We start from the raw sequence: 25,434 nt of genomic DNA, 5'->3' as shown, positions 1-25,434 counted from the left end.
AGATACACTGCTGTTTGCTGAGGTTATTGCATTTATATTTAAAATAAGCAAAACTATTCATTTTACAATCTTTTGGTTTCTAAAACAAGAAAAATTCAGGCTCACCTCAGATGTATGCTTCACAAATTTTCCCTTGCCGTCGAGTAAGAACTTTTCCAAATAGAACAAAAAAGATATCAGTAAAGCACGCGATTGCTTTGCATGCTGTTACAGAGAACGATTTCCAGTGAAAAAGCTTCGTCTCATGTTATGACGTATGTCGTGGGATAATCACAATTTTGCCGAATCTTGTTCTAACGGACAACTCAACCTTTTTGGGCAGTAAATCAAACGACTAAACCTTGTTTTACTACTTTTCGGCAAGCATATTCAAAATGTTACACGATGTAGGCTAGCACTTTGCAACCATTACTGTGCAGTTCCACAGAAATGTCTGTGTTCAAACGAAAACATGCGGGTATTTGGCACAATGTATAAAAACCCACATACATTTCTTGTTTTATTTTAGTTTTATCTTTATTTTTTAACGTTATTTGTTTGTTTCAAAAATAAGTTCTGAAAACAATCAGCGCCAACAAATACACCTGAGACAACACTACAGAACACGAACTCTGACCGTCGTCTGTAAGCAATAATTCATTGCAGACGAAATTAAATTCAGGGGGAACGGAAAGAGAACAAATTTGTTATACGGAATAAGCGACAAATAATGAGGGAAAATGTATAATGCTGATAAATTTACGTAGAATGTATTTTTGTATGCCTAGATAAATGCAAGCTCTTTCAAGCAAAACAACTAGACGGCATACAACATATGTCTCTAACCCAGTTACCATTCTCAAAAATACATAATGCTAAAAATTCCTGATGAAGTCATTCGTACAAGCATGGGAGAAATATTTGAAGAACAAATTAGCTGATAGCTCTCGCTGGGGGAAAAGAATGTTGCATTGATTATCAGATATTATTCAGGCTTAATTAAAATTCTGTGAACAAAAGGCTATTTCATTCACATTCCGTTGTACGCAGGTCCACCGCCACCCTCAGGGGCGACCCAATTGATGTTTTGACTGGGGTCTTTGATATCACATGTCTTACAGTGAATACAATTTTGAGCATTTATTTGGAACTTTTTACTCTGGCCATCTTCTGTTGGCACGTATTCGTAAACACCTGGAACGAGAATCAAATAAAATCGACAGCCGAGTTGTTATAATGACAATAGCTTAGTTACCAGCGGGACAAAAGCGGCCCTCTGGGCCATCATATACAGCAAGATTTTGCTTGACTGGAACTGTGTCGTCCTTCAACGTTAAATGAGGTGGTTGATCCCCTTCATGGTTCGTTCCCGTTAACGCAACTGAAGTCAATAGATCAAAAGTTATTTTCCCATCAGGCTTTGGATAGTCAACCGGTTGGCATTGGGCAGCGGGTTTTAGCTTTCGATGGTCAGCCCCTAAAGATAAAAAATTGTCGACGATTATAAACTGCACAACCTATTATGTCACCGATGCCTCTGCTTTCATGTTTCTTACCGTGATGTGTAAACGTCCAAGGCTCTTTCCCTCGACCGAGTACGTAAAATAGCCCAGTGTACATAAGCCCGCCATATAAGCCAAGAGCTGAACTGAAAGAAGGTCTTACGTTTCTGACGCTCTGGAGTTCTTTCCAAACGCAACTGTTCCGAATTCGCTCTTCGTAGACTACTGGATTTATGCCGACCGTTTCTTGCTTAATATCACTGTTAATGGTATCAAATATGCTTTCGGCCGCTAACATGGCACTCTTCATTGCATTGTGTGTTCCCTTGATTTTTGGAACATTCATAAAACCAGGTGAACAGCCGACCAGGCAACCTCCTGGAAAAGTCAATTTCGGAATTGACTGTAAACCTCCTTCATTAAGGGCCCGAGCGCCATAGCCAATCCTAGAACAAGACGTCAGTGTCATTCACTTACAGGTTATGGTTAAAGGACATACCTTTTCGCTCCTTCTAGCAATGGCTTTACAGAAGGGTGGAGTTTCCATCGCTGGAATTCTTTGTATGGGCTGATAAATGGATTACGGTAGTCAAGCCCAATCACAAGGCCCATAGCTATAAGGGGCGTTTTGTTTTCGTCCGTAACGTGGTAAAGAAATGATCCACCATATGTTGTTCGCTCCTAGAGAAAGAGAAAAATGAAAAGCTTGTCCAACTGACTTGTTATTCCGATAAATACCAATGGCCAACCGACGGTATGTTCTATCCTGTCCTGGACGATGCTTAGCAGGATCAATCTCCCACAGTTCTTTTAATCCAATAGCATACGTTTGAGGTTCACATTCTGTGCGTAAATTGAATTTTTTGTAGAGTCTCTTCGCCAAATGACCGTGACAACCTTCAGCAAAGATGGTACATTTTGCGTGCAATTCCATTCCCCGAGCAAACGTATCCTAAACGTTAAAAGTGACCCGTTGTAAAATAGCGACACGAAAAAGGATTCTGAAAAATTTTATAAATGTTGGGGGACTCACTTTAGGAGATCCATCTTTTGCGATTCCAACATCGTTAGTAGCGACTCCTTTAACACTTCCATCTTCATGGTAGAGTATTTCAGATGCTGCTATGCCAGGGTAAATTTCGACACCCAATTCTTCTGCTTGTGAACCCAACCACTGGACAAAATGGCCCAGTCTCACAATCATGTTTCCATGGTTATGCATTGGCATACCTGCATAAAAGTAAGTGTTTCATTTACAACACTGTAATTATTTTGATGCCATACAGTACCTGGGAATATTGGCAATGGGACCCTATAGTTTTCAGTCAATAGAGCAAACTTGTCAACTGTTACTGGGGTGTGAAGAGGAGCACCACGTTCTTTCCAATCAGGAATTAATTCATTCAGAGCAGCTAGCTCCAGACAGGCTCCAGACAATGTATGACCACCTACATGGGAGAATGCCTATTACATAAGAGTTACGTCATGGTTATTTCAACCAGATGAGGTTACCTATTTCAGCTGCCTTTTCAACAACACAAATTCTCATTTCTTTTTCATGCTGGGCAGCAAGTTGTTTCAGGCGGATGGCTGCAGACATTCCAGCAGGCCCACCACCAACAATAACAACATCAACCTCATCTACTGCTCGCTCCATGTCCACACCTGAGAGGATTGAAGTCTGTGCAATTTACTGTTCTAACTTATACAAATTAGCTTTACTAGCATACCTTCCCATCTTGGATCCTTTTCTCGTGGATAGACTGTGTAATGGGTCGTAATTTTAGGGAAAGATTGCTCCGTCCACGAATACAAACGTTTAAAAATCAAACACCCATTTTGACCTAAATCATAAGGTTGATAGAATGAATAGCAAAGTTTGCAATGATAAAGGATTTACCTTTATTAAAGGCTCGTAAAACAAACCCATGGACCATTTTTGCTAACAACCTGATTGCAACACAAACAACTGTAAACTGCTAGGTAAATCGTAAACTGATAAATAAGCAGACGACGCTTAGTCAACATTTTTGGGCTTTTCCAGCCTCAAGGGAAAACAAATGCTTATGGATCCTGTGTATCGTACCGGAGGGGCGGTCAAAAATGGAGTTTTTGAGGCTGAAAATTCCCAATTCTCATGACGAAGGCTTTCAACGACGAAAAATCATTATCCACTGGACTGCTGTGGGACGATAAATGTCAGTCCAAACATACCCTGGTGTACGTGACGCATGGATAGGCGATGAGAAAATAAGGAAATCTATATATGGGACATCTCACGTCCGCCTTAGCTATATAACAGTACGTAATCTCGAGGTCATGGAGAACGGGTATGCGTTAACATTACGTTAAACAAGTTTCTATCCATATACAGTTTTGTAAGAAACAATAAGGTAAAGTCGACTAACGTTGGTTGCGCCATAGTAGTTCAACAGTTACTGACACACATATGGCAAGCAATTTCTCAGTTCATGTTTTTACTGGAATTTCCAAGCTTTGACGAATTAAGTGACACGCAAAAATTTCCACTTGTAAAAATTTAACTTCACTAGACGTTCCGTGGCCCTCAAGAAGGTAAAATGAAATCGGAGTTTAAGTTTTGTTCCTTTATGTTTACTATTGTTTTCTTACAATAAAGTACAGACCTAAAGTGCTGAAGATAACGGAAATCTTAAAAGACATGCAAAACAGTAAATCATTCGTGCTGTGGGTGTTGGAAAGTTAGCAGCTCAATCAAGTCAAACGTTTATATGGCATTGACAAAGGCTTTGATTCCATTCCACGTCTCAATGGCTGTCGGAACAATTTGATCAGGTGGTAAAACAAATCCATAAGTGCCTAGGTCACGAAGCTCAACGGTGTAGGAGTGTAGTATTCCTTCACCTTCGTAATAATAATCGGTGGTAACACCCGATCCGAGATCTTGAGGATATTCCAAAAGAACAAAAGGAGAAATAAGCTGTCATTCATAATTGACAAAGCAAAAAATTTAGACTGTACTTAATTTTGACTTACAGAGTGCGTTAGCAAAACTGCCGTATGTGTACTGTGTTCCGTAAGTGGCCGTAAGTGCATTGACGCCTATTTCCATGACACGGTACTGTAGTGACAACAATGAAAAGTATTAAACTTTGCTTTTCACAAGTAATATCATTCTTGCAAAGATTCACCATTTCTGCGTACTCAAGTGGATACGCAGTGGAATATCCATAAGGCGATAGCCATTGCTGATCATAGGAATGAACGGAAATGGCTGACCTGATTCTCCCACGATCGGCACCAATCAAGTCCTTCAATATCCATTAAAATTTAAGTTTTCCGTAACAATAATAAAATAATTACTTTAATTGTGTTGGATTCTATCTCAGAAAGTGGTCCTTCTCCGCGGTAAGCTAGATATGACGATACAAGGTACAATCGAATGCATTATAAAAATTCAGCCATTTCATGCGAGCTATTTCAAACACAATTGGGAAAAATAAAGTTGATAAAAATAGCGTAATACTTGTAGAGCAGGGAGAATCAGATCCACCATCAGGGCTACCAAAACCAATAGGAAAGTTACGATTGATATCGACACCGCGACATGTGTCATTACTTGTCAAGACACGGTTTTTTCTCCACAGGCGATCCTGTTAATGTTAAACAGTTGGCATAAATTCTGTTCGTAGATGAGGTTTCCGAACCCAAATTAAAAGATAATTACGTCACTCCAGGTGTACGCATAACCATCTGGATTGGCGATTGGCACGAACTTCCAATCGTATCTATCGACAAGATCGGTAATTTCGGGATCAGAACCATACCCAGTAGTTATCTGCGTATAATGAATCATGTAATACTATAATGTTGTCAAAAGAAAGCAAAAAATTCTGTTTACCTGGTCAATAATCCAAATGCATGTTGCAGCCGTAATCCACTCTCTTGCATGTACGTTGCATTCAAAGAACTCAACAGGTTTGTTGGCAGAAAGATCAGTGCTGATAATTAATTGAACAATGTCACGACCCTCTGCAGTTATTCCTCCAACCTTCGTCGACACTATTGGATTCGTATTAGCCAAATCAGCCAGGTAAGCCATCACCTATTTTTATTAATATGCAATCAAAGATGGACATTGTTTTAAGAACGTAGGCTATAAATTTACCTCTTCGTATGTGTGGTAATTTTCATGATCAATTGCTTTTCCACTGTAAAGTGCACGTCGGAGAGCGATGGTCTCTTGTTCCTGTCGCACCAAGTCCCCAATATTCGCAATATGAATTTTATGATTAACGTTCATGCGAGTTAAGGTTTCCACGACATGGTTGTACCTGTTAACAGTATAGAAATTAAATAAAATCTACAACCTTATAGAAGATGAAACGTACCATTCGGGATGTACGCGAATGTCGACAAACTTGTTGATTTTGCTCGGTGGGAACCAGAATTCGAGGAAACTGCTCGTTTGCGAGAACCAACCGTTCAAAAGTTCCAGTTGGTCTTTCGTTTCAGGAATCGCACGGATCACCACATGCCTATCATAAAGAAATGCTTCAGATTAACAAGTTAAGAAGAGTCGGTATGCCAATGAGCTTGTTATGCTTTGAAAAACACAATAAAAATACCCGGTGTAATCGACTTTTGCTGTCACTGAAAGAAATAAAAGCAAACTACAAAAAATGGCCAAGGCAACCTTCATTTTTCTCCAATCCGCTTTCGTTCACGATCCAAAAAAAGTAAAGACTGTTTTAAGGTAACAAAAGGTGTTGTGATGGTAACCAGTTTTACGCTTTCGATAATCTTTCATTATCATTAGCTCCCTTGTTTTTGTCTATCTCAATATACTTAATCGTACTCTCAGCTAGACTGAATGAACCCCAACAAATTCTGTTGCTACTCCATAACCGAACTGACCGTCAACGTCACGATGTTTGCCGTTGATAGCTAAGCCATAGCTAAGCTTACCAACGGTGAAAGGTATATGAACCACCTGCTATCACTTGTAAAACTATACACAATAGAAAACAACTTCAAATTGCCACCCTTATCTGTTAACTTGGCCGCAAAAGTTTTCTTGGTGTATATTCAAGATTTAAAACTTATAAAAAGAAATCTTATATTAGCATCATTCGATATATCATTCGTATCGTGAGGATACCTTAGCAGGGGAAATCGCATTTTATACCAATATAATATAAAAAATTTTTCTAAGCTATAAGAAAACAAGGAAAAAGGGGGAGAAGTTTTGTAAATAGGCAGGAATAGCGGGTGCTTTGCGTGAGACATACGAATAACTAAGGAGCCCTACGTAAAACTCGCCATCATGCCAGAGGACAATTTTTCGACCTAGTGTGTTGTTGCGAGCCACATGACTCTTTAATGTACATTTTTCTTTACCCATAAACACTGCATTACTGTAATTGAAATTTACGTCTTACGAACTGAGTAATGGCCACCCAGTTACACAGTTAGATATTTACGATTTTTGCACTGACCTTAATTCCGACGCGTAGTCTAGCGATTCTCCTGGACTGCTTTAGCTTCACTTGCAACATCACGTGAATATGGCCAGCGTGTGACTAGCTGAACGATGCTGATTCAGGTGCAAATACGTTAGGACATTCACGTGTTCGAGACTCCCTTCACTTTGTTTGCTCAAATTTCAACATAGCCGACTGCTTAAACTCAATTGAAATGGTTCTAGAAACGTAAGATTAAAGAAAAAGATCTTTATGATTATTTAATTTGACTGTAAATTTATTCTTAAACAATAATGTACTCAGGTTTGGTTTGGTTACTGTTTAAGCTGTGGTGGCTATGGCACCACAGTCAGTATCTAATCCAAAAGATTTCTTGTTATTTTTTACATTAAACTATGCAAGACGTGATTGTGCTGCGTTGAATGTTAAAATTGTAAGGGCATATTCTGCACAGCTGTTAATTGGCTAGCTATTTCTAGACGAACAAACTATCCGTAACTAAATGTTACATGCCAACAGTCCATCGTCTTCCTCGACACGAACAAAAAGAACCGAATTTGTTACAATTGCAAAGTTTGATTCCTTTTTATTTTCAAATATCTGTTAGATTTCATACATACCGTGCAAACTTATTCCAAAAATAAAACTGTCGATGCTGAAATTGGCCATGTTGGACTGCTTTAACACTGAGTGTGTCTTTTGGGGTGCCAGGAATCGAACTGATATCGGACCCTCTGCAAATGGCGGGAAAAATTTTGTACCACTTTTATTTTCGTAAAGGGCTGTTTTCTACCCCCTTCCTTCACGCTTACGAAAACTTACGCCGTTGCAATGACATTTACCGCGAACAAAAATTGCAGCGGTGAAAAAAAGAAAAAAAGGGATAGAAAAAAGGCGGGGTAAACACTAAGCGGCGGCCATCATGGATTTTTGATCCCTCTTCCCCCCAGTTTGAATGCGCTGTTGTATTCAGTATCTAGAAAATTGGCAACTCTCGAAATTGTGAAATAAAAACATATATTTAAAAAAGAAATAAATATCGATGGCATGAAGCAAAAACACAATAATTCGAGATCACGTTAGCTGGGTTAAGCATTTACATTAATTACCACGTAAAAAAAAAATAACATCCAAAAGAATTGAACCCGAGTAAAATGAATGGGAGCCGTAAGCTATACCACAGCGCTATACTACAGCTGCCGAATATGCATTAAAGGTGCTATAGGTACCTGAACAGGTGACCAACAAAAATTGTTTTGATTTGGATGTGCGGTCCTGGCACAGTGGTTAGCGCCACTCACCTTGAAATCAGAAGACCCGGGTTCGATTCCCGCCACCTCCAACTTCCCTCCCTCCAATTCATCATTCAAGATTCTTCAAAACAGATTCGCAAGATTCTACATCTTCATCGCTTCGACATCATGCCTTCAAGAAAGAAGAAAGAAGAAGCAAGAAGGAAGATGAAGAGCAACCAAGAAAGAAGAAGCAAGAAGGAAGATGAAGAGCAACCAAGAAAGAAGAAGCAAGAAGGAAGACGAAGAAAGAAGAGCCATGCCTACTACAAAGGGGCTAAAAATGGCAGAAGAAAAAAAACACACACCCACACACACACCACTCACGACACGTATACAGACGTTTCACATCGATCTGTAGTACTGTCCACTACACGTTAAAGATCGTCCCAAAAACTGAGGTAGACAAGAGGTGATCATTGAACGTAGGTTGTTCGTAGGTCTCCCCACGGCCTGAAAGACGGTTCGTGGATGCAGGCAGCTTATGATCGGGATATGTGACCCTCTTCGATACCAAAAGTTTTTGTTTTCCTTATGTGCTATTACTATGTGCGGCTAGCAGGTAGGCAGGCTACATATTTTACATTGGCTACATATTTCTATTGGCTTATCTATGATTCATACGGTAAATTGTAATATATTTACATATTTTTCACAGGCTTTTTCGCAAAACGGCATCTCGTTTTATTGTGCGTTAACTAATAGGGCTAATTATAACTAATAATACTACGACTTTCAAATAGCATTGATCATAGCTTTCAATCCATTCCAGGTTTCGATGGCCGTTGGAACAATTTGATCGGGCGGCAATTGAAAACCATATTTTCCCGAGTCTCGAAGTTCTATAGTGTATGAATAAACAACCCCTTCGCTCTCGTAGTAATGATCCGTGGTGCTCCCAGATGCTATATCTGTAACGATTAAAAAAATAACAAATCTGTAACGTTGGACGATCATACAAACGCAAGACTAACGTAAACTTACAAATGGTGACAGCAGTATTGCCGTAGGTGTAGGGTGTCCCGTACGTGGACGTTAACGCCGTCACAGCGATTTCCATGGCACGGAACTGATAAAAAATAAACTTTATTCACTAGAACACTTGTTTACCTTATTTTTCACTTACCATCTCAGGATATTCCACAGGTAAATCGGTGGTATAGCCGTAAGGTGAAAGAAACCTTTGTGAATAAGAATGCATTGAGATGGCTGTTTTCACTCTGCCACGATCAGCCGCAATCAAGTCCTATAATGTTCAATAAAAGAACAATGTCATCCATCTAAATTACCTTTTAGATATCAACGCAAAATTTACTCTAAGTGCGCTGGCCTCGCGCTCTGAGAACGCAGCAATTCCGTGATAAGCTACAGATTGACGAAGAAAATAGGATATCATATTCAATTGTCATATAAGATTTAGTGAGAATCGTACTTCCAGAACAAGGATCGTTGGAGGAACCAGATCCAGCAAAACCGATCGGAAAATTGCGGTTGGCGTCAACACCGACGCACGTTGATCCGTTGTTAATAAGGCGATTCTTCCGCCAGTTGCGATCCTGTGCAATTCAACATTTGTTTTCAAATGATCTAGTATGATTTGGTGACTCCAGCTTACAGTGCTCCAAGTATAAGCGTATCCATCTGGATTGGCAATAGGAACAAACTTCCAATCATACTGATCGACGAGCGACGTAATCTCCGGATCGGAACCATATCCTGTTGTTATCTGTTATTACAAGAACACAGTTAATAAATCGAACAAATATTTCACGAGGTTTTCTTTTATACCTGCTCGATGATCCAGATGCATGTGGCTCCTGTAATCCACTCTCTAGCATGGATATTGCAATCGAAAAAATGAACCGGTTTGTTCGCTGAAAGATCACTGCTTATAATGGCTTGGACAATATCACGACCTTCTTCGCTTGTTCCTCCAACCTTCGTCGAAACTAATGGGTTGGTGTTGGCCAAATCGGCTAAATAGGCCATCACCTGTTGAGGATAGTACGTCACAACGAAGGTCTGCTAATAGCTAGATAAACTCACCTCTTCGTACGTGTGGTAATTCTCGACATCAATGGCCTTTTGCCCATTAAACATTGCAATGTGTTGTGCCATGTTTTGTTGTTCTTGTCGTTCAAGTTCTCCAACGTCAGCAATATGGACAGTATGGCTCATTTTCATATCAGCCAATTTGGCAGCAACATGAGCGTACCTGAAAGATGTTAGGATCCAATGACATTAGTACATAACCGGTAAAACGAGATACAATGGTGCATTATGCTTACGTTTCGGGACTAACGCGAATGTCTGCAAAACGTCCAGCGCTAGACGGAAGCAGCCAAAAGTCGATATCACTGCTTGATTCCCAATCACGCAAGAACTTCAATTGCTCTCTAGTCTCGGGAATAACACGAATCACCTTGTGCCTTTTAGAAAATTTCATTTTTAGTTGTTAAATGGAATATGCGTAGTGAAATTATACTGAAAAATTATTCCTCTTTTTGAGAAAACAAAATGCTAAATTGATTGCGAAGAATCAATGTTTGAGTCTTGTGTCTTTCGTCGCATACGTTACTTTTGTAAATGGAAAATGAGGCATTACTAATTTCTTGTTGCACGGCAAAAGCAATTATTAAATGTTACCCGGTGTAGTTCACCTTAGCCGCCGCTGCTAGGGCTAACAAGGTGAACCCAAGGAGGATGCAATTCTTCATTTCTTAGCTGTCAACCTGAATCGTTTACAAGTTGATGGGAACTATACACGATACAACCAGACACTTACCTGTTATAATCAGCGGCCACACGTTTGTTATCACCACCTGCAATCTCATCATTTTTTAACGGCAAAGTTTGTTTTGAATCACGACTGTCAATAATGACAAGCTAAATGTTTATTCAAGAGTTGTGTCTCGACATTTGATGGCCAGCAAAATGGAATTTGGCTTTTCACAGCTAAATGTATTTAAACAGAGTAGTGAAGATTATGCATTACAAAGTTCACGGCAAATCAATGTCCACTTTGGACACCAACGTCTTTAATAAAAACATTTATTCTATTTATCCACTCTTATGTAAACTGAACTCCCGACCTTCATATTCTCCAGCGCAAATTTATCGTGACTGAGGGTATGTAAGCCTTGTACGTTCTTGCTTTATGTTTGTGCTATCTCATTTTCATAGTCTACGACGCAATGAGAAAACTCGCTATATTCACATTCGAAGTATATTTCACTGTGAATCTTTTTATTGCATAGGCCTCAATTTCCAATTTTCAATTAGTTCAACTCAACACCGTCTAACAACCTTTTCCCTTCTTGTCAATTAAATAGCGTTCATGTAAGCCTTGATTCCGTTCCAGGTTTCAGTGGCCGTAGGTACAATTAGTGATGCCGGCAGTTGGAATCCGTACCGTCCTTGATCGCGGAGCTCAATCGTGTACGAATGGACTACGCCTTCGTTAACGTAATAATGATCCGTAGTAGTGCCCGATGCGATGTCTGTTAAATAGGCAACGAAATTCGTTACACATTTAAGCGAGTTAATTGAAATAAAGAAATTAGTTTCAGAGCAAGTCTGACTTACATAGAAGGGTGCCAGTGCTACCGTATTCATACGGAGTACCATAAGTAGCAACAAGTGCATCAACGCCTGCTTTCATGGCATTCAACTGGAAGAGGGAATATTTTAAAGTAAATTAAGCAATCGTTAATTTAAATGTTAGATGTGTTACGTACCATTTCAGGGTACTCGACTGGCAATGCGCTCGAAAAAGAGTATGATGATAGCCAAAGTTGGGAGTAGGAGTGCATGGAAATGGCCGACTTGACCCTTCCACGATCAGCAGCGATTAAGGCCTTTAAATTTTAAAATAGAACAATGAGCTTGTTGTTCGATCAACGGGAAAAAGAAAGTGGGTACACGTACTTGCAAAGTCTGAGACTCCGGCTCGGAGAAGGCTGAAACACCATGATGGGCTAAAACGACAAACACAATTAATACTAAAATATTAGCATATTCAATGACGTATAAAGCCTACTCTCTGAGCATGGGAGGCTGGAGGATCCTTCTCCACCAAAACCAACGGGGAAGTTGCGATTGAGATCAACGCCGGCGCAGGCGGAGCCACTGTTAATTGCACGATTCTTTCGCCACATTCTGTCCTGTTAATTAGCAGGTTGGCAAAACGTTTAGCAACAGATCAACGGTCATATAATTTTAAATCTTTTAATCCGGAACTACTGTACTATTAAACTTTCATTACATTGGTCCAGCTGTAGGAATAGCCATCCGGATTAGCAACAGGCACAAACTTCCAATCGTACTGATCAACGAGCGCAGTGATCTCGGCATCAGTTCCATATCCACTGGTGATCTACGCAACAATAATCCATTTATAAATATATCAAAAACGCATGTACGTGACACTAGGTATACCGTATCGATGATCCAGACGCAAGTAGCCGCAGTGATCCATTCCCTGGCGTGAATGTTGCAATCAAACCAAGCAATCGGTTTGTTAGCAGAAGGATCGCTACTGATGGTCATCTGAATGATTTCACGGCCTTCGACACTGGTACCTGCTACCAATGTAGATACCAATGGGTTGGTACTAGCCAAATCGGCCAAGTAAGCCATAATCTATTTTGAATCACAATCAATAAATAACACGAAAATGAACAGGTACTTTAGACAATTTATAATTCACCTCTTCGTAGGTGTGATAGTTTTCCACATCGATGGCCTTGTTGTTGCTGAAAAGCGCTCGGCGGAGTGCGATGCTCTGCTGTTCTTCTTTTTCCAGCTCGCCGATGTTAGCAATGTGAATCTTGTGGTTCATGCCATTTTCAAGCAAAGCTCGTGCGACATCCTTGTATCTATATTTCAATACATATTCTTGTATTGAGATGCTTAAAAATTAGATAAATATCACGCTACATACGATTCGGGACTGACGTGAATGTCGGTGAATCGATTAGCGGTGACCGAGCGTGTCCAGAAATCGATAGAGCTGCTTGATTCCAAAGCGCTTAAAAATTTCACCTGCTCCTCTGTCTGCGGGACTACTCGAATTACCATATGCCTTATTTTAAAAAATATCGATTCGTTTCAAATCTCAATTGATTTTCGGCTTGGACACGACAGTAAAGATGAATTAGACAATTTGCAACAAAACGCAAGTGTTGACTAGTTCAATTAAATAGACACATACCCCGAGTAGTCGACTTTGGTGGCGATGGCGAGGGAAAACAAGGCACAGAAGATCTGAACGTGAATCTTCATTTTCTCGGCGTGATGCGGCACGAATTCCAAACGACAATAACGATGGAACCAATGGAAGCTGCTTGATCGTTTGTCTGACAGTTTTTATAGTCTCTAATTTAATCGTAGTACCAGTTCCTTATCGCAGATGGAAACTAACTTGCTGAACTTGGTAGACAAGTACGGCCTTAACAAATTGCGGCTGGCTGTACACAACGAATTCGTTTGTGTCAATCTTAATATAGATAAGTATATTGTTATTGTGACTATAATTTCCTCTGTTATCCCAAACGAACCTGTCATAAGGGATTTGGAAAGCCCGACGTAAAACTCGATGCGTATTAAGCAAAGTCATTGCTGATAATAGAACTAAACAATAACAAAAAAAAAAAGGCAAAAGTGTATGTATACTGTTTGTCTTCTTCGTGACGTAAACCTTATGCGCTGCTTATCATCTTTAACTGCCTTGCGTTCAAATATCAACGAGATTTTGTAAAACTTGGCCTATATCGATCGACCACATTGTTCAAAGGCATCGATCTCCTGGCCAGTGTAAAGGCCATACTGTGCGCAATGGCTGAATACTAAAATATTTATGCTGTGTACTATCCCTTTACGTAAATGCTTGAAAGCTATAAAACTCCATATTTCTTAAAGAATAGTCCATATAGAATAATATGCGTAGGAACAATGCGGAACCAATGCAGGCCTCTATACAAACCGTTCCGCACGATGCGTTGCTACAGGTGCATATGCATTAAGCGATTTAATAATTTATTGGCTTGCGTTTGCCGTGTGTATAAAAGTGTAATAATAAAATTACTGCCATGGAAACTTGAATTTTTTTCGGTGTTGCAAAGATGAACAATAATTCAAGCACACTTCATTAGATGTCTTAAGCTATCCCCAAGCAGTTGTGAACGAGAATATTAATCCTTAACTTTTCAATTTTAATCCTACGGTACACAATACGATAAAGATAGAATGGAAACCTTACTGAACTGTAGAATATATCAAAGGTTTCGTTGAAAATTTGCCCATGTAGTTTAAACGCCTTTGATCGGGCTGACCTGCATATTTGTCCGAATTAAGTGTACCATCACTGGATTGGTTTCGTTTTTTGATGCAAGGACATTGTAAGCATACCGTAAGGCAAAAATGACGTACTCACCAAACCATTACTCATCGTCGTGGACGGACTAGGAAGCCCCCAAAGTTTAATTCAATCACGTTGGTGATGGGCGTTTTCATACTTAACACGACTAATGTTTAACATTTTTCGCAATGCTGTTGTAAGCTGCACACTCCGATACGAAATAACTACAACGGCTTTTGGAAACATGAAGGATTGCAGTTTATTTTGAGAAAATTTCCAGGGAAAAAGAGAACCTTGTATACGTGATTTTTTGTAACAACGCAATGATGCAGACATTAAATATTGCTAAATGGCCTAGGATTAGCTGATGTTAGCCGTTTTCATCTCAAAATAATGCACCTTAAGCCTTCTTGCATTCGAAGAACATCGTACTGCCTGACCACAATAACTTGTTACATTGTATATAGGGCAGCATGGGTTAGAACTTGGTTCTTAAATAACAAAAGCTTCGAAAAAGTTGTTAACCATTCGTATGGTGCACCGTATATCACTTCAGCCGGAACGCTTTTTCAATGTTAAACTTATTTCCCCATTCAAAAAAAAAAATGTCCCGTATGCAAATCTCGGATATGAGAAGCTTCTCCCAACGCACATCGAACGCACGAGCCGATTCAATTTTCAGATTCCCATACAGTAACAGGTTTCCTGTTTAAACTAGTTAAAAGGGAACACTTGCTTTCGTTCTCGAACATCATTGCCCTTTCAAATTTTTATTTTCTGTATTCGGTTAACATGCGACACAAGTGTATGCTGGTGTTTCTTTTTCTACCCTTCACTACTTGTGCATCACACATTGACTTTGTAATTTAAAAATGTGTGCACACGACACACGTTTCACATACTATCATATTGAAGAGGTTATTATTTATTCGTGTTGACGTCGAGCACAGACCGTCAAAATCGTATAGACTGCCAAGATGGAGATCATTTTCACGAATTATTGACGTACGTGCGTTCGCTGCGGTCTGGACCATATTTGAACATCTCATCAAATGTATGCAGTATTAAATGATTTTCTTGTACATAGGCCAGATAGTTTGGTTACTGTAACCTTTACCAGTTCATCCCGTGCAGACCATGTAGACAACTCCAACTCTCATCTTCGTGACATCTCTAAAATTGTGTATGGATTTTCATGGAGCAAGGGCGTAAACATTCATCCGCCGCATTGGTATAGATGAGACATTGATGAAGAGCCTGTCGCTTTAGATTGGCGTCCGTGCTGACATATCCGTCCATTTCCTATAAACGGCCATTTGTGTGGCAGTTTACGAGTCACAATGAAGCCGCAGATCGACAGCATACAACCTAAATCTGCATGAATGTAACGATATGTCACGTTGATGAATCGTACGCGTACGAGAGACGGCCACGAGCAGCATGGACGTGTATAAAGGAAAAGCAATTTCTGGCTGTAAATATGGCAGCTATTCATTTGATGGCCAATAGTTTTGGATATTGAAAGATTATATTGCGTACACGTTTGGATGGGTGTGACTATACACGTTGAAGATAATTTTCAAAAAATTCACAGATTTTAATTGGATGATTGTTGGCCTTTCGTTGGCTGCAAAGTTCGCCATCATTAGAAAGCTCTTGACGGAAAAAAAGGGGACGTAATATAGAAGAGTCTTGAGACACAGTGACTTGCAATGTTTCAAGTGCACTTTCACAGGACAACGCGCCGAGGAAAACTTGTTCTAGATACGTTATATAGTGTATACAGTTAGCAAGATGCTACACCTTTTGCTTCTGTCCTTTAAAAAAAAAAAACTTTTCATGATGTTTTGTCCTTTGACATCAACTTCCTTGTTACCCATACTCCCTGAAACTGTGAGCCACACTTCCATCAACGAAACTGCAGCATAGACTCAGTAATTTAATTTCAATGATTTAATTCGCTTTTCTGGCAATATATTTGATAATTGGCGTGTAGGTTGGTCTTCTTAGTATTTTATTCTCATCATCCCGCGATCAACGAGAACCAAGAATGAAAACGAAACGTATACCAAATTTAGCTATCATTTAAAAGCTTTCCAACTGGATTAATATTCGTAGAAGTGACGTAGCTACCCCATGTTTAAATGCAGATGATTCTCTATAAATCCTATATCGTACGTGCAATTACCGAGAAGACTAAAACGAGAGGGAAACGAAGGAGTAAACAAGCAGGAGGAACAAAAAGAAGGGGAGAGATAAATCACCTTTGGAACTCGCATCGGGATATATATATAGGCACACGAATTTCGTATTTATCCATAAAGGGCTATGGTCTATAGTGCAATATCTCGTGTGGCCTCCATCAGCCGTTGCCATCTCGGGAAAGGGGTGGCCCGTCTACTAACACCGACTGTAGATGGGCTCCGTTCAAATTAGCTTTACCATCAGATATAAATGGATAGGAAGTTGGCTCATTTTCTCTGTCCGTCAGTCTATAATGTACTATATGCCTTGCGGTGTTACGATATATATGCAGTTTATGTGTGTGCGCGTATGTAGAGCCCACGTCTAAATGAGTCGATGCACTGATGCAGGCAAATGAGACGAAGCTACGCGTGGATCACGTTCGACTCACGCCACCCAATCATTAGCTCCCTTTACCTTTTTCCTGGACGTTCGCGTTCGACGGTTATAACGAGGGAATTTTGAAAAAATACACGCTACTATTAGATCAAGAGGGCTGGTCAAAAAAAAAAAAAGCCTATCAAAATAACATCATCATCGCCCTAGAGCCAAATGTTTGGGGGGCGAATAAGGTGCTACAGGCATCCAACAAAAGTTGAACGGAGATGATAAGAATATCAGTTAATGCTTTTCTATTTTGAAGTCAATTTACCAAAACGAAAGAAAAAAAAAGAGATCGTTCGTTTTGTTAAAGTTGTCGATCATATCAAAATTGGCATTCCATTCTTTGGCCAGTAGACGACAGTTAAATTGACCTCTAATAGTTGGTCACTTTCGTGTACAAGTTGATTTTCAACTTACACGCGGCGCAAAATAGCGCACAATTTAACGACACAGAGTCGTATCTGTATGAAGTTGCGCATATTTTGGATGCATAGATGGGAACCAATATGCACCTTCAGGGCACAGGATTTGCGGGGAAGTTGAACCGATGGGGATCGGTGAGACGAGTAATTGAAATACAGGGGTACGAGCAGTTCTGAACGTCGTTATTCGAGCTTCAAAACACATTCAGTCTTCGTACAGATGACCCTCCTCTACATGACTTTGGCCAACGTTACGATAAACCCTGTGATTGATGTGCAGTGGTCCGTTTTGACGGGATACTTGGACTAAAAACGAGAGATCCTCCACCCAACTTTTGCTTGACTATATTTATGAGAATAGATGCTGGAGTTGGTGATGCTTTTCTAACGTACCGCAATGGCCAAACGTCGAACGATGAGCGTGACGTGGAAGTAGGTATCTCCCGTGTTGACGACGACATCAACGACTCAGTGTGATATCGTTTGATGGTTGGATCCCACTAACCGACAAGTGGATACACAACGAGCGCGTCATCCGCCAAAAGAAGGCGGATATCAACGAATGGAAGGAAACTTTTTCTTTCGGAGGGTTCTTCTTTGATCCTCCTGTGCTAGAATGGAGCTCTTTGTCGATAATATATTCCTTCTGATCTTCATCGTCTCCTTCATCTCCCCAACTAACTTTTGGCGAGTCTTTGCAGATCAGCCATGTACTCACGTCGATGCAGACATTTTGCCAACTAATGGCATTATTATGTTTACTGCAGACGTTGTGTAAACACGATTCGATATGATGATATTGATGATAATAGTTGCGCAGAAATGGTAGGGTGTACCACGTCAGCGAGAAGCAAATCTGGCTAGCAAATAAAAACGTGGGGAAAATAATGAATCGAGGATTGATCCGCACAAATGTCAAGAATGAGTTAAATGCTCTTCTCTTGGAATGGAGGAGATAAACAACATCAGAAAACATACATATTTAGCACTGATGGGAGGGCCCAGTGGTAATCCTCTTAGACAACGTATAAGGCAAGGCGATGAAGGAAGAATTGCATACATTTTGCACATAGACGATGAGTTGGGAAGTGAGTCTAGACCAACGTTGAAAAATGATGTAGAACAACAATTAACAGTTGATCGTTCATCAGTATATGAGTAATAAACGCATTGAACAGTAAGCCGCCAACTGATATCCTCCAGAGAATTTATTTTATTATTTTTATACAACTGATTTCTTCCAATGCCAAAACCCCATCTTCAGTTGAAATTGCACTTGGTTAATTAGTAGATATATATATATCAAGCTGAATACGATTGTTCTTTGTGTTTCTTTTTTTTTTAAGGAGAAAATGAATGAACAATAAGTATTTCTATTGAAGTAGTTTTTCTCGCAAATATTAGAACATATTCTCAGTAGAAGCTGTTTGATGCACTTTGCGTAAGAGCTCTTGTTACTTCGTTACCCCACTTGCGGTTATCACAGGTTATTGCGAAAGGAATCAACTTTTACAAATTCCGACTGCGAATTAAAAACATTTTCATCTTTTCTGTGTACTCGATTTTGGCCAAAAGGAATCAACGGATTTTTACAAATTCAAGACAGCAAAAGTTCTGCGAATTAAAAACATTTTCATCTTTTCTGTGTACTCGTTCTTATACAATACATCCGAACAGTGAACTTGATTATCTGTTCTCTTCGTGCAATTGTAAATTTTACTAGTTCTCCCCATATTTTGATTCAAATTCGATCCCAATCGAAAAAGCCATTCCTTTATGCTCGAGGTAATCTGCAGAAGAAGAAATTGGTCTTTTGTTGTATTAGAGCCACCCTAAATATAAATTGAATAGCTTTTTGCGTCTGCTACGCGTGAAGAAGTATTTTTTCGACACATCCATTTGAATATCTGTTTACGACTTGCAACCTTTCGACAAACAAAAATAGTAGTCTATTCCTTGAAGTGAGGGCTTTTGTTGCCTCCTTCCTTTGAAAATGGCAAACACGGAAGAGCAAAAAGAAATTGCCCATTTACGTTCGTTACTGAAAGACAAAGAGGATGAGATTGCTCGGCTGAAACTTCTCATTGGAACTGTAGGCCTACCCGTAAGTACCTGTCAGTTAGTTTTTTTTGTTTTCTTTCACTGTTGAAAGTTGTTCTGTGTTTGCTTGAAAACAGTTTCTTTGCTTACCATATCGAACAATCACTAGACTTGACTGCAACTCTGCCCTTGATAACAACTTTAGGCTTTCAGAAAGCATTAAGGAACTGCATTTTAGGATTGTGTAGGGAAAAATTAGACATCTCAAGTGTTTAGACATTCTCTGTTTTCATTACTTCACGAGAAGTTGGAATAATACAACAGACAGGTATGCCCTGGAGCATTTGGGACTGTTGTAAATATTTTGATTACTATGTGTGTATGCACGAATTTCTTTTTTTTTGGCAGTTAGAATTTTCTTATAATCATCTCCCTTTTCCTGGCTTCCGTGCATTCTCGTTAGATGCCGTCGCGATTTCATCATTGAAATTCATGGTTGACATTCCTCTCCCGAAAGTCCCGAACCGTGCGAAAATCCTTCCACAATCCGATCTGTGTACACATTCACCCTCATTTGTATTCATGAACGAAGACGCATTCTGCAAAAATCGATTTCCAATAGCCAAATTTTGGTGTCGAGGAAGAATAAAAGCGTGCGACAAAAGATTGGCTCTTTAGAAAAAGGCCAAAAATGAAACGCGTTGTTCAACAATGCTCAGTGATTGTTAGTTCATTATTTATCACCGTGCGTCGTTCGTTCTCTAGTGCAGTTTACATTTTTTTTTGTTGCTTCAAAGTCAATCGGTTCGTAAAGTCTTCCACCATCTGTCTGCCTCGCCTATCTAGTGGATGCCAGCTCTTAGAGCTCGGGACGGAAACAAATGCGGCACTTTCGCCAATTCTGTTGAATAAATTATGTCATGTTTTCAACCCGCTCGTCCCATTTTACCTCTGCCCTGGCCCCCCCCCCCTTTTTTTTTTCTCTATCAAATCCATATACAACTTTGTGAACTTTTTTAGGCGGCAAAAGAATATCTCCTCAACTTTTAGAAACGCATAAAGAAAAAATAAAACTTTTATTATATTTTTTTTTTGTTGAAATATTATGTGGGTGCTTGAACTGGCTCAACCCTGTTTTTATGGAATGCCAAAATCAATAATAAAAAAAAAGGGAATTGACAAAGAGGATCCATCAGGAAGGACGCCAACGGTGCCGGCTGCATGTCACGGCAACTTGACGAAGGACCAAGTCTCCCGCTACAGCAGGCAATTAATTCTGCCTCAAGTCGGTGCCGAAGGTAAGACAAGATATAATAGCTTATTTCCATATGTTTGTTCACTATTAATTGTTAAAAAAAAAAAAAAAAAAGGTGCGATTCTTCATTTATTTTTGATGATTAGAAATGGGGAGGAAAAGGGCCCCGTCCTAGATGTTTGTAAACAGACGGGTCCTATTTCACGAATGTTACTCCATATTTTAGATTAGTTCTCTATTTTTTATTTTCTGGTCATATTAAAGAGATGCATCACGTCACGTTAGTATTCATTTATTTTTTTTTATTTTTTTTTTTTGTGAACGCTCCCGGGCCGGTATTGGGCAACACAGCTCATTGGTTATGCAAAACTAAATAAACGTGTTACCTCTCTAATGCATATGCTACCGCTAGCGGCATATCCATCGCCTCTATGCCGAGCTGGGGATCTCTCACTTACTTTTTTTTTTTTTTGTACCCATACTATAAAAAAAATAAACTTTTTTAATTGCCGCGTACAGTGCCTGGCATTACGCACGGACACACTAGTAGAAAACTTGTATGGAAAAGTGATTACTTTTACATTTCTCTCTCACTCTCGCTTGTAAGTGATGTTGCAGAATTCAACTTTCAAACTGTGTGCATCAAAAGTTTTTCGACGTCGTTGCCTGCGAGATGTGCAATTAAAAAGAATGGCCGTGGAATTTCTCTAATGTTGTTCACTTTTTGTTGTTGTGTTGTTCAAATGTTACAGGACAGAAGCAACTGGCAAAGAGTTCCGTCCTGATTCTCGGAGCCGGTGGACTTGGTTGCCCGGCAGCTATTTATTTGGCTGCGGCCGGTATTGGACATTTGGGTGTAGTCGATTACGATGTCGTCGAACTGAGTAACCTACACCGACAAATCATGCACCGCGAGGCGAGCGTAGGTGTTTCCAAAGCGGCCTCTCTCGGCCAGGCGGTGCGTTCGCTCAATTCACGCGTTCGTGTGTCCATTCACGACGTCCAGCTGGACGAGAGCAACGCTATGGACATAGTGTCCGGCTACAGTGTGGTGCTGGACTGTTCGGACAATCCCGCCACTCGCTACTTGATCAACGACGCGTGCGTCCTCTCCGGCCGTCCTCTCATCTCGGGCAGCGCACTCCGCTGGGAAGGCCAATTGACAGTCTACAATTACCGTGACGGACCTTGTTACCGCTGTCTCTACCCGACGCCACCCAATCCCAAGTTTGTCACCAACTGCTCGGACGGAGGAGTCATCGGAGCAGGTGTCGCGCGTGCTCCATCCATTTCCCAATCGATGAGCAAAAACGAAATGTGATTTGTTTGTTTTGATTGTTTTCTTCAGTTCCAGGTCTGATTGGAACACTGCAGGCGATGGAAACGATCAAACTCCTCTTGGCGGAGGTGAAGCCGGACGCGTCCAATCATTGCCGAACAGGCCCTTCGTTCAGCCGGCGATTGCTCGTCTTCGACGGAGAGAGCGGAATGTTTCGTACCGTTTCACTACGCCCCAAGCAGCCAAGCTGTGCCGTCTGCGCCGGCCCGGAGTCGAGGACCATTAACCGTCTCGTCGACGTCGATTACGCTCTCTTCTGCGGTCGAGGACCTCACGACAAGGTTTCCATTTCCTTTTCATGTTTTTTTCTTAAATTTTCATTTTGCTTCTTTTCAATCATTTCGAGGGATTAGGATTTAAGTAGTTTCTTTTCATGTTTGCTCGTTCTGTCGACTACCCTGGCCAAAGTTTAATTTTCAGACGTTATTCGAGACTTGCGGCATTGGACCTTCGCCGTACCCTTCACTTGACAGTTCCGCCCACTTCCTTTTGTTGGTTTTTTTATTTATTTATTTATTTTTACTGTCGTTCAGATGAAAAGCGCACGTATCATTCGTTTGTTGCTACGTACACGTTTCCTAGTCATTGCACCGTCTTTTGCTCCTCTCATTTGCTGTATGATTATTGATAGTCAAAGGGGATTTGCCCGTCCCGTTCGGCGCGTCTTCCTTCGTATCTTTCGCATTTTCAACTTGACGATTTCCACGTTTTGCGTCGTTTTTTTTTTTTGCTTGTGATAGTTGTTGCTTACTACCCGCAACAAGCCCCCCTTTTCTTGTTTATCCGTTCCTCTTAAGTCTTGTTACTGCACTCGCTTCGCCACTCTTACTAATTAAACTTCCCCCCTTCCGTGCGTGTACAACTGATCGAAGAGCCTGTTCTACTACAGCCCCCCCCCCCTGCCTTTATTTTTATCTTTGCTTATTTATTTCTTTTATCTTCCCCTCTTGTTTTCTTTAAGCTAATTGCGCTCGATGGGCCAGGGTTGACGGTTGTTCTAATTTTACCTGTACCATCTAACGTGCGCCGCTGTCTCATCTTTCACGTTGTCATTGCGACTCTTCTTACTTCTTCTTTTCCCCTCTCCCCGCGTTTCAATTGATCCAATCTACAAAAGAAATGGGGCGGGTTAGCCGTGTGTTTCGTCCCTTTGTTTTCGTATGGCTTTGCGTTTGGTTGCACGAAAGTTCACGACTTTTTTGCGGCTTTTTTTCAAGGGGGGTTTATCTATCCGCCATTTTGTTTTAGCGTGACATTTCTCGTCATTTTTTTTTTTGGCATAGTCAAGTCAACAGGATTGTTTTTTGTTTTTATTTGGGGGGGGGGGGGTCTCTTGGCAATGAGTGGGGCGTGGAGAGAGTTAAAAAAAAAACAATATGGATCAATACCAAGAGCCAACTCTTTCGACATCCGCCCTCCTCTGTACCGTTCCTGTTATACAGTCGGGAGGTTACCGACAGTGTTACTTATCCGGTTAACCGACTCCCGAAATCACTGCCGTATCGATTGTGTTTTGTTTTTTGTTTGTTGTTGTTTTTTTTTTTTTTTTTTTTTTTGCTTGCTGTTGACATTTTGATCTTGTTAAAGGAGTATCAACAATGTACTTACTGTTTCTCAACTGATTTATAGGATGAAGGACTGCGAATATTGAAGGGCGAAGATCGCGTGACTGCCTCGGAATTCCGGAATGTCGTCGAGTCATTTGAAATGGATAGACGACCGTATCTTTTGATTGACGTCCGCCCTCGACTGGAAACGTCCATCTGCTCGCTACCAGACAGCGTCAATGTACCGTTTGAGGACCTGGAACAGCGTGTCGATGAACTCAAAGAGCTGGTCAATCGACATTTAGCCCGGAAGGATGCCGGACAATCGCCACTGTCAGGTAGGTCATAAAAAAAGAAAAAGAGAGGAAGAACTAGGAGAAATAATTCAAGCGTACAGCATGTACAACAAAACACTTTGACATGTAAATCCTGTTAGATGTTATGTAGTTCGTCATAGTTAAGACTTTTATTCGTTTTTTTTTTTTTTTTTCTCACTTTGTGGTATTCCTTCTCAAATGATTCATCGGCGGACTTGATCCGTCTATTGTGCGCGTCTTAACTTTTTGCCTCTTCGCTACGAAGCAAACGCAGTCATTTCATTGGACAAGTCCCACAAATCGGTCGGCCGGAATAATGGACACGGTCTAGTGGATTTAAGGACTCGAAAGTCTGATGTATGACCAGTTTTTTCCCCTTCTCGAGTCGAGCCTCTATTTCGTTCACATGGACGTGATCCTCGTTGTTATTTATGATTCTTCTTCTTAAGTAAAGTGTGAATATATTTTCGCTGCGGATGTGCACCAACTCGTACGCCGAGAGCTGTTAGCATTGAATTTTCAAAGAGAATGGACGAGCTTCACAAGCTGCCAGTTCTTCCGCAAACAGATGTCATTGCAAGCGACTTGCATAATGACTGTAACGCTGTGCCCATTCTTTTGTCATTTTCTTTAGTTTTTTTGTTTTTTTGTGGTACGGCGTCTGATGTGCTTTGTTTTGGTTTCCTTGTCTCTTTTGGTTGGCAGTGTACGTCGTTTGCCGTCGAGGCAATAACTCACAGCTGGCCGTCGAGCGGATGCGGACCCTCCTGCCACCCGATTGGCCCGTCGTCGTCAAAGACATCGTCGGCGGATTGCAAGCATGGGCCGAACAAGTCGATCCATTGTTCCCAATCTACTAGTTGTGCCTTCCCTTTTTTTTTTTTATATTTCTCAGTTTCTTAACCATCCGCCAACTTCTTTTTATTTGTATCGTCTTGCGAATTGAATACGAGTTCCTTGAATTACGTATCTGACGAAACGCATGAAAAAGAAGGCCACTGTTATTTTTGGGGTCTGTACAATGGAAAATGAAAATACAAAGAGAATGAAATCAAAAAGAAAAGATATTGGATTGATATTGATATCAGAAGCCTCCGCGGAGACGCTACGAAACATAAGCAAAAGGAGTGGATTCAATCAGATACGAAGCCAAACATACAACGGCAACTTGTTCTTGTTCGACTCTTTCTAAACTCATCTTTTCACTGCTACCTTTTTCTTTTTTTTTTTTTTTTTACTTGAAAAGCAAACAGTATTGAAAGATGGACGAGTGAATAGAGAATTTGTAATACA

The 25,434-nt window shown here is 40.4% G+C and overlaps 5 protein-coding genes across 5 annotated transcripts; 1 reads left to right on the top strand and 4 right to left on the bottom strand.

Annotated features, from left to right (window-relative positions):
• Positions 1 to 733: 733 nt before the first annotated feature.
• On the bottom strand, positions 734 to 3,539 carry LOC130693660 (electron transfer flavoprotein-ubiquinone oxidoreductase, mitochondrial-like). Its single transcript, XM_057516849.2, is given in 11 exon segments — positions 734 to 1,173; positions 1,235 to 1,456; positions 1,536 to 1,927; positions 1,981 to 2,162; positions 2,220 to 2,246; positions 2,248 to 2,433; positions 2,515 to 2,711; positions 2,771 to 2,929; positions 2,994 to 3,146; positions 3,212 to 3,325; positions 3,382 to 3,539. Coding segments are annotated over 11 exon segments (1,833 nt in total). The 5' UTR covers positions 3,419 to 3,539; the 3' UTR covers positions 734 to 1,009.
• A 533-nt stretch (positions 3,540 to 4,072) lies between these two features.
• LOC130693622 (carboxypeptidase B-like) lies at positions 4,073 to 6,212 on the bottom strand. The gene is made up of 10 exons (XM_057516805.2): positions 6,089 to 6,212; positions 5,852 to 5,998; positions 5,629 to 5,794; positions 5,362 to 5,565; positions 5,188 to 5,298; positions 4,987 to 5,113; positions 4,824 to 4,873; positions 4,652 to 4,771; positions 4,497 to 4,581; positions 4,073 to 4,403 (listed from the first exon to the last, which is right to left on the bottom strand). The coding sequence occupies exons 1-10, from the start codon at positions 6,160 to 6,162 to the stop codon at positions 4,228 to 4,230; spliced, it is 1,260 nt and encodes a 419-aa protein (XP_057372788.1). The 5' UTR covers positions 6,163 to 6,212; the 3' UTR covers positions 4,073 to 4,227.
• A 2,640-nt stretch (positions 6,213 to 8,852) lies between these two features.
• LOC130693624 (carboxypeptidase A1-like) lies at positions 8,853 to 11,036 on the bottom strand. The gene is made up of 10 exons (XM_057516807.2): positions 10,882 to 11,036; positions 10,524 to 10,664; positions 10,282 to 10,450; positions 10,024 to 10,227; positions 9,851 to 9,961; positions 9,668 to 9,791; positions 9,551 to 9,600; positions 9,362 to 9,481; positions 9,220 to 9,304; positions 8,853 to 9,146 (listed from the first exon to the last, which is right to left on the bottom strand). Exons 1-10 carry the CDS (start codon positions 10,950 to 10,952, stop codon positions 8,971 to 8,973), a joined length of 1,251 nt encoding a protein of 416 aa, XP_057372790.1. The 5' UTR covers positions 10,953 to 11,036; the 3' UTR covers positions 8,853 to 8,970.
• Positions 11,037 to 11,460: 424 nt separating this feature from the next.
• LOC130693623 (carboxypeptidase A1-like) lies at positions 11,461 to 13,608 on the bottom strand. Its single transcript, XM_057516806.2, has 10 exons — positions 13,448 to 13,608; positions 13,178 to 13,318; positions 12,944 to 13,112; positions 12,673 to 12,876; positions 12,500 to 12,610; positions 12,275 to 12,398; positions 12,163 to 12,212; positions 11,973 to 12,092; positions 11,821 to 11,905; positions 11,461 to 11,735 (listed from the first exon to the last, which is right to left on the bottom strand). Exons 1-10 carry the CDS (start codon positions 13,516 to 13,518, stop codon positions 11,560 to 11,562), a joined length of 1,251 nt encoding a protein of 416 aa, XP_057372789.1. The 5' UTR covers positions 13,519 to 13,608; the 3' UTR covers positions 11,461 to 11,559.
• Positions 13,609 to 19,537: 5,929 nt separating this feature from the next.
• LOC130693621 (adenylyltransferase and sulfurtransferase MOCS3-like) lies at positions 19,538 to 25,165 on the top strand. The gene is made up of 6 exons (XM_057516804.2): positions 19,538 to 19,747; positions 20,855 to 20,981; positions 21,691 to 22,206; positions 22,287 to 22,558; positions 23,907 to 24,162; positions 24,847 to 25,165. The coding sequence occupies exons 1-6, from the start codon at positions 19,637 to 19,639 to the stop codon at positions 24,999 to 25,001; spliced, it is 1,437 nt and encodes a 478-aa protein (XP_057372787.1). The 5' UTR covers positions 19,538 to 19,636; the 3' UTR covers positions 25,002 to 25,165.
• The last annotated feature ends 269 nt before the right edge of the window (positions 25,166 to 25,434 follow it).

The sequence above is a fragment of the Daphnia carinata genome, chromosome 3 (genome assembly GCF_022539665.2).
Source record: "Daphnia carinata strain CSIRO-1 chromosome 3, CSIRO_AGI_Dcar_HiC_V3, whole genome shotgun sequence".
NCBI lineage: Eukaryota > Metazoa > Arthropoda > Branchiopoda > Diplostraca > Daphniidae > Daphnia > Daphnia carinata.
This window is presented reverse-complemented; position numbering and strand designations above follow the sequence as displayed.